This window comes from Melozone crissalis, unplaced genomic scaffold (assembly GCF_028551555.1).
Source record: "Melozone crissalis strain CALT ecotype California unplaced genomic scaffold, PUWL_Pcris_2 ptg000027l_1, whole genome shotgun sequence".
In the NCBI taxonomy this organism is placed as follows: domain Eukaryota; kingdom Metazoa; phylum Chordata; class Aves; order Passeriformes; family Passerellidae; genus Melozone; species Melozone crissalis.
In genome coordinates, this window is record NW_026535805.1 from 49,092,295 (window position 1) to 49,100,961 (window position 8,667).

An 8,667-nucleotide genomic window follows, 5' to 3' on the forward strand; every position below is an offset into this window, starting at 1 on the left:
TCAGGACATCTTTTTTGGATTTCTCTCCAGCATACACTCTAATATCATAGAGACAATGAAAACTCCATAAACTGTACGCAGGACCTGCAAGCCTAACTCCTGGTTGCTGCAACTTTACTTCACATCAAAGCATTTAAATATCTGTTGAAATCTAATTCTGTCTGATTCCAAAAGGTTTAAAATCTAAACATATTTACCTAACAAGATGTCTTATTATAGTATGAGCTTCTACAGTAAAGACCTTCATTGTGGCTGTCCAACAGCCCTAGTAGTGGTGTATGCAGCTGAACTATCACTTCCAGAATTACCATCCTACTCCAGATACTCCAGATCACCATGTGGGACTGAAAAACAGTAGCAAAAAAAAACCCCAAAAAACAAAAAACAAAACTAAAAAAAAACAAAACTAAAAATAAGTTGTTTAACTACTTATTTTGCAGTTTTGCAAAGATTTTCAAGTGTGGCCAAATCAGCTGCAACACCTGATTAAACACTACCCTGCACATACTATGCTTTCTGATGAGTATTTTATGTGTTCTTGTCTCTGCAGACTGAAGAAGTCCTGAAGATTGATGGAGGGCCATGCTATTCAAACAGCAGGCGTTGCTGAGACAGAAGCTCTTTGTGCTAGGCAGCCTTGCTATTGGAAGTCTCCTATATCTAGTTGCCAGAGTTGGGAGTTTGGATAGGTAAGTCATTAAGTAGCTGCTCTCTTGTGTAGAATGGGCTAGGATTGTCTGAGTTTCTGCTTCAAGGGTTTGATTGCTTTCATGCTCTGTTTTTTGGTTTGCTTTTTTTTTTTTTAGAGTCTACTTGTACAGGAAGACAGAAAGACTGGCTATTTTAATGTGGTTTTCACTATTTATTCCTACCCTTTGGAGAAGAGAGTAGGAAAATAGCCACAGTCATCCCTGTCAAAGTTTTTCTGTTTGTCCATTTGTATTCTGAACACACTGACACTTGTTTTCAGAGAAGAAATAAACTAGCATCCAGTAAAAATGTCATTACAGTAGCTCATTTTGCCTGTGTACATCTGTGTGTTGACCTCTAGTTTCAGCAAAACAGTTATGATGTATTTATACATCTCCTTTTCTAAATTTGTGAGCAAGCAATTAATGTGCTGCAGTGGTAGTTAAAATTAAGTATGAGCCTACAGAGCAGCTCGTCAAATTTTGAATACTATTTCATTTGAAAGATTGCTTCAGGGTTTGAGAATTTTAACTATGTTAATTAGCTGGTATTTTCTGTAGCTGAATGTGCTAAATAAGTGGGTTTTCTCTGCAAATGATTTCCTGGAGAGTAGTAGAAAGCACAGCAGAGAAAATCAAAGAGTGTTTGGCACTTCTGACCAGGCTGACTTTTGACTGGTTTTTGACAGTGCAACAGTAGTGCTACCTGCACTGACACTGCTGTTCCTGTCAGCTTTGAAATGGCCTGGGATTGCTGTGGTAGGTGCAACACTAAGTCACAACATATTAAAAACAACAACAACAACAACAAAAACAACAAAGAAAAGAAAAAAAGCTGATTTAGAAACATGAATGTAAAAAACCTACACGATTTCCAGAATCAGGTAGACAGTTTGCAAGTGTTAATGCTGTATTCTTGTCCTTCTTTTAAATGATACAACATATTAGGTGGTTTCAAAACAGTCACACAATGCTGTGTGAATATGTGGTGCTTGGAAAGTGAAAACTGCTACCTATGGTCCACGGCTAGGTAACAGTGGGCTCCATTGGCAGTCACTGGGTGCCTTCTTCCACTCCTGAATCCACGCCAGAAGAAGGAGACCATGTACTCAGCTAGGATCAAGTGCATTGCAAATTAAGCCCTGGAACTTCTTTCCCCTGATGGTCAAACCATCTCTGATAGTTCAGAAGTAGAAATTTCACTGAGACTAATGTGGTTCTGTAAATGAAGGCAGAAATCCTTACTGGTCCCTGCAAAAGTATATTTTATGCTCAGAGGCATGAAGTCTAATTAACCTTCTCCTATTATCTGTGCTTGCACATCTACAGAATTTACTGATGGCTATAAAATTATCTCACCACAGTATTTGACTCACTGACCTCCTGCGGCAATGAATTCCGCTGGTTTCATACATAGTGTTGCCAATGGCAGTAAAATTCAGTTTTGTTCTCTTGCTTTACCCAGTGTGAAGCATACCACACTGCTAAAAAGCAGTCCTGTGTATGGGCTTGTTATGAAATAGAGAGAGAAAGAAGCACTAGAAAGGACAAGGCACAGATGAATTAACAGGAAATATTCTTCTGCCTGATTGTTGTTGAATCTTTCAGTAAAAAGATACTAAGTGGCTTCAACAGACTTTGGAATAACTAATTGTTCAGGAAGAAATCCAGATTCATTTATGCTTAATTTATGCTGATCTAATTTGAACAAGTGAGCTGGGGGTGGCTCATGTTTAATAGCCTCAGATTAGGCTCTCCAATGGCAGTGTCTTGAGTTTCCTCAGGCCCAAAGGGAAATTACCACTTGTTTATATGATTCATTGAGTCATAAAATCTGATAAGATGAGCACTTCCCTCCAGGGGAGGCCACCTTCCTTCAGCTTCTGAGAGCACAGATCTGCTTCACATGTAGAAGCTCAAATAGATTGTGTGGCAATTTTGAGCATGTCTGGATTAGTCTTTGAGTTACCTGACTCCCTGACTGGCAGTACCAGGGGCCTCCACATCTGATTTCCATGCTACAAAATACTCCTGCTGGAACCAGGTTTATAATCTTTTGGTGCTGTGACACCTCCATTGGAAGAAAATTAGCGAGTATTCTGAATCAGGTGAGACAGCTCATTAAGATTGCCCAGACCTACTTCAGTTGTTTGAAAACTTTTCAGAAATACAGTTCCTGAAGATGAATTGGTTTATGGTGGGTTCTCTCAAGAAGAATAATTGTGGAGTTTTACTGTAACAGCTTGAGAAATTACCTGTTTTGGGAGAGCAACTCAGTGATATAATAAGTGCCATATACTCTTTCTTAGCAGAGAACTGTTATTTAATGGGAAAGTTACTCAGACAATTAAGAATATCAGCATGTTGCAATATAAGAGTTAGTAGTTACGTCTTGGATTAAACTATGAGGATCTGCCCTTTACTTTCCACCACCAAGAACTTTTAAGTGTTACTTTTTTATTGTTTAGAGAGACTAGAATCGGGGAAAGAGTGAAAGAGCCTGAAATACAAAGGCTGAGGAAGGACTTCTAACAACATTGAATCTTTTCCCTTAGGCTAGAGGATATCTTGAGTATTTATTTATTTTCAAAGGAAACCACCCTGTTTGACAAGCTGTTGTGTTACACTGAAGGCAGTGCTAGCTGTCTTTTTGAGCAAGAGATAAAATTAGTTGAGATGGGTCTGGAACTGCTGTTGTGGAATCCTCTTTGCTTGAAAACAAATAACAAATACGCAGAAGGAGAGGGAAGAGAACAGAGACAACAATTGCAGCTTCTGTTTCTTATGTTTTTAACTGCCACTTTGCTGATGCATTAAGGCTCTCACCAGCCACACCACAGTCTGACCAAACTGTAGCATTGCTAAGATATTTCTTCCTTTTTTTTTTTTTCTCAATATGGGCTGGTTTGCATCAGCATTTCAACAATTCAACAAAAAACTTGGTCTTTGCCACCAAGTCTGGCTTTTTCAGTAGATGGCAGAGAGCAAAGGGATAGAAGAAGCTAGACACTTGAGAAAAGAAATAACAGAAACTCACTTTTCATCACACTTTCTAGTTAGTCTGCAGGACTTAGCTAGAGCTCATGTGAACCCAGCAATGTCATATGGATTGTTTCCCTGGCTCTGTCTGGACAGGCTATATCTCTCAGCATCTGGATAATCAAGGAAGCAGCTAACAGGTCAGCCAGGGAGATCAGACTTACTTTGTCCCAACCATCCATTGTCCTAGAATCAGTGTCAAATTAGAGACCCCAACAAGCAGTGATGGATGGAAAACCCGCAAAGAAATAAATAATTATGTCCTGAAAGCAGGGTTTGAATAATATATAGTAAATGAGTGAGGGACCACATGCTGAGAAACTAGAATAAATACTGAATACCTAAACAGCTATTAATGAGCATTGCCCATCTGGTATACTGGCTAAGGCAGGGGTCCTGTGAAAAATAATAGCATGTGGCTGTGTAATTTAAGAACTGTATCATAATATATGTGCACAGCAAGCTCACACTAAAATTGCCTAGGCAACCTTTGTTCTTACATATCCTTAAATTTGGAGAGCATGGCTCCAAAAAAATTAGTAAAAATATTTTTTGTAGTGCTTTGGAAGCTCTCTGTACACACCAAACTAATCTTCAGTGAAACATTGGCCTGTATAATGTCCAAAGTGCTGATTAGAGAGTGGGCATGAGAGTGTTTTCAAGGTTGCATGAAGTTTTAACATTTTTCTTACTGAAACACTTGTGGGATCCAGTGTTATCAGATACAGGAACAAAGAATTAGAAAGTGGAAAAGAGGGGAAATAATTGCAGCTGAATATAAAAGAATAACACAAAAATGCACTTGCAAAAGAAGAAATAATAAAACACAAAATAAGTGGGAGGAGTCCCTTCAGTAGAAGAATACAAGAGTGATTATAAGAAAATCATTGATGTAACAATGTAATAAATGCATTTTTAAAAACTCTTCTTGCCATTCTTTTTGTACCTTGCTAATCTTGTCTGGATCAGAACCTTGAACTTTCTGGTTCTGACTGGCAGACAAACACTGGGCATATTTTAAAGAGGAAGAAAAATACTGAAAGGTGATGCTTAGAAATCTGGTTTTCATCCCTTTTCCTCCTCTCCATTAAAAAAGCCATTGCTGGATCAACACAATGGAAAGACTTCAGGCTAGAATGAGAAAAGTGTGGGAAAGACATTACTTAAATCAACTGGATTTTCAGATCAAAATGTCCAAATATAATTCATCTTAGAGTGCCTTAAAAACCGCCCAACCCATCACAAAATAATGAAGAATGTGAAGTTTAGGCAAGGTCCAAGAAGACCCAAGAACAGTAATCATAGTTCCTATGCTGGCAAAGGGCAGATGGGTCAAGTTAGGAATTTCCCAGCTAAATCAGAGCAAAAAAACCCCAGATTGAATAGTAAAAAAAATTTGCAAATTATTTAACCGTTGGCAGAATAAAACAAGAGTTGAAAGACGGGCACATCACATTACATTTGAATATGATCCCAAGAGCATGATTCCTTTGTACATAAAACTTGTCTTGAGAGATATCATCTTTTTACAAGTACCTCTTATTTTGCTTGCAGACTGCAGCCCCTCTGCCCCATTGATGGTCGTTTTGGACCCCGTGGCCAGGACGAAATCCCCTTGCGAGCCCTGCAGTTCAAGCGAGGTCTGCTCCATGAATTTCGGAAGGGCAATGCCACCAAGGAACAAATCCGACTGCACAATCTGGTTCAGCAGCTTCCCAAGGCCATTATCATTGGGGTGCGGAAAGGAGGCACCCGAGCACTACTGGAGATGCTGAACCTTCACCCCGCAGTGGTCAAAGCTTCTCAAGAGATTCACTTCTTTGACAATGATGAAAACTATGCCAAGGGAATTGAGTGGTACCGGAAAAAAATGCCTTTTTCTTACCCTCATCAAATAACAATTGAGAAAAGCCCCGCATATTTTATCACCGAGGAAGTACCTGAAAGGATTTACAAAATGAACTCATCTATCAAATTATTGATCATTGTCAGGGAACCTACCACAAGAGCTATTTCTGATTACACTCAGGTGCTGGAAGGCAAGGAAAGAAAGAACAAAACTTACTACAAATTTGAGAAGCTGGCGATTGATCCTAATACCTGCGAAGTGAACACTAAGTACAAGGCAGTGAGAACCAGCATCTACACAAAACATCTGGAGAGGTGGTTAAAATACTTCCCAATCGAGCAGTTTCATATTGTGGACGGAGACCGGCTCATCACAGAACCACTGCCAGAACTCCAGTTGGTTGAGAAGTTCCTAAATCTTCCTCCGAGGATAAGTCAGTACAATTTGTACTTCAATGCCACCAGAGGATTTTACTGCTTGCGATTTAACATTGTCTTTAACAAGTGCCTGGCGGGTAGCAAGGGACGCATCCATCCAGAGGTGGACGCCTCTGTCATTACCAAATTGCGCAAGTTCTTCCATCCTTTTAATCAAAAATTTTACCAGATCACGGGCAGGACATTTAACTGGCCCTAAACTAAACTTCATACAACATTTTCTGTTGCACCTGAGGCATGCAATAGGATGCCTCCGCTGAAATATGCACTTTTCATAGATACGACTAGAAAAGTAACTTTTTTCATGCATACGTGTACATAATGCAGTGTGTGACCAAATATACGGTGGGATCGATTTTTTCTACAGAGTAGTAACTAACATAAATTTACTGTCAATATAGTTGCATCTTTTAAGATATAATAATAAAGGGAAAGGAAGTATTTAGGGAAACAAAGTCAGACACTGTTAAAAGGGTCAGTGTTCCTCTCGCTTAGTGAAGTGTTTATGTGACATACTTATTGATCTAAGCAGAACATTATTTTATGCCATAAAAATTCTTGTTAAAAGTCTCTAAAGCTGTGAGAAAGCATAATCTTGAGGCTATATTTGGTATGTGTATTGCTAAAGGAATACTGACACTTTAACAGAGTGCTGAATTTTTACAATGAGAGTGAATAGTACTATTTTCTTATTATTTTAAATGAATATCTTATCTCATACAAACTACATTGTTTTAGAGTTCCTGTGGTGAGTTTGCACTATTGTTTTATTGTATGGACCATAGTGTCACTTGTAGCATGTCAATCATGTGTCAAGAAAAGGTCAAATAATTTTTTCTTCTATACTTGTGTGTCAGCAAAGCTAAACATGGTGTACATAGTGTACAATGTTTGTAAATACTGGTTTCACACTAAGTAATTCTATTTTGTAAACTGAATATGGCTATTTAATTTATTGTGAAAATTAAATTTATTGTGGTATTTAAAAATGGAATGGATTAAAATTACCTATATGTGCAATGGCTTTTCACCTTTGCTTGATATATGTCAGTGTGGTCCCTTAGCTTAGACAGGTCATAAGTATGTGTGAGAGAGATTTGCTCAGGTAAGCTTGGTTTATAGCCTGTTGAGAAAAGTGATACATGTGGCGAGGCAGAGTTTATTAAAAAGCTCACCCTTCTAGGAATCTGGTGTAATGCTCACCTCAAAGAACATTGTTGCTCTTTGTTGTGGTACTTTGCAAAAATTAATGCAGTGGCTCATGAGGTTAAAGCATGACTGCAAAAGCCTACTGTAACCAGGTATATCAAAAAAGCAGAGTCCCCATTAAAATCAAAAAAACAGACAGATGAACAAAATCAGAAGAAAGGTTTTGGTGATTTCATTACCAAAAGGTGGTGATGCTTCAGGAGTCACAGAAAACAGTTGTGACACCTTCGCTTTCATCTGGTAATGCATGCGTCTGCTCTGAAGAAAACAATCAGAGTATTGTTATTAATGGGATAAACATATAGCTCATGTTGCCATTCAATAACTGACAAGAAATTAGTTCAGGAAATTAATATTTTCATGCATTATATGTTTTATGGCTCTTAGAGATTCATAAGAAAAAAAATATTAAAGCAAATTTAAAAGTATTTTAAAACAAGAAGGAAAACAAAAAGAAGTGAAGAAAAAAAAAATCATCCACTTTAAAACCACCATCTAGAGATTGATGGAGACAAAAATTTTGGAAGGTGTCCAGAACATCTGAATGTTCTGGGCTATGGCAACAAAGTGGCTGGTAGTTCAGATTATAAGATCAAGTGTTCCCTATGGGCTGTTTATTTTGTACAGCGATTTGGAAGCGTTGGTTTTTCTAAAGAAGTGGTTTTTAAAACTCTTCTGAGAGGCTGCTTCTTGTCTTGCTGTATCTTTAATCATATGTGCTAACACTGTGAGCAATGTGCCCTTTCTTCATGCTGCATTGCAGCCGTGCCAGCACAACACGGCAGAGCATATGTGAAATTCTCTGCAGTAGCTACAATACAACTCACTGTTTCCCTGTATAAGGGCCATTTATCTTGCCTACTTCCAGACAAAAAAGACAGATATTTAACTTATCTAATAGTGTTGAACAGGGATTTTTTATCCAATTTAACATTTTCTTGGTCTTCAGGTGGGCAGACAGATTCCAGGCGGCTTTGGGTGATACCTTGGGTGATACTTCATATGGTCCTGGCTACAAACTGACTGAAGGCTGCGATGTATTTTCAATGAAAGGGACAAATTAGTTAGGTCAAAGTTCCCTCCAAGCGCAAAATATGCATTTGAAATTAATATCTCTCTGCATTGATCAGAAGAGTCACAGAGACTGTGATCTACCAGGCACGACTACGCACTTTCCTGTTAAAGTCAACTGGCTTAACTCCAGCTTACCATTTGCAATTTTGGAGAGACGTGGATAAATTTAGGCTATATCTTAGACAAATCTGGTTGACAAATCCTGTTCAAAAATGCACAGAAGAATAGTCAGGAACAGCGGGGGAGGAAAGAGGGTTCAAAGGCATTATATTGTATATTAAGAAGACTAGAAGAGAAAGAGTCTGATTCACTTTCACTAAGCCTTCAATGCAATGTTGTCAAGTCTATTTGACACAACCCAGTGAAGACA

At 38.4% G+C, this 8,667-nt stretch overlaps 1 protein-coding gene across 2 annotated transcripts in view; it reads left to right on the forward strand.

Moving 5' to 3' along the window:
- Positions 1 to 7,586, forward strand: part of HS3ST5 (heparan sulfate-glucosamine 3-sulfotransferase 5) — a 193,039-nt gene extending 185,453 nt beyond the window's left edge. For both annotated transcript variants that reach the window (XM_054280254.1, XM_054280255.1), the window contains exons 3-4: positions 551 to 689; positions 5,283 to 7,586. In XM_054280254.1, the coding sequence (XP_054136229.1) occupies positions 583 to 689; positions 5,283 to 6,213 (1,038 nt within the window). In that variant the 5' untranslated portion in view covers positions 551 to 582 and the 3' untranslated portion in view covers positions 6,214 to 7,586. The remainder of the gene's footprint in view (positions 1 to 550; positions 690 to 5,282) is intronic.
- The last annotated feature ends 1,081 nt before the right edge of the window (positions 7,587 to 8,667 follow it).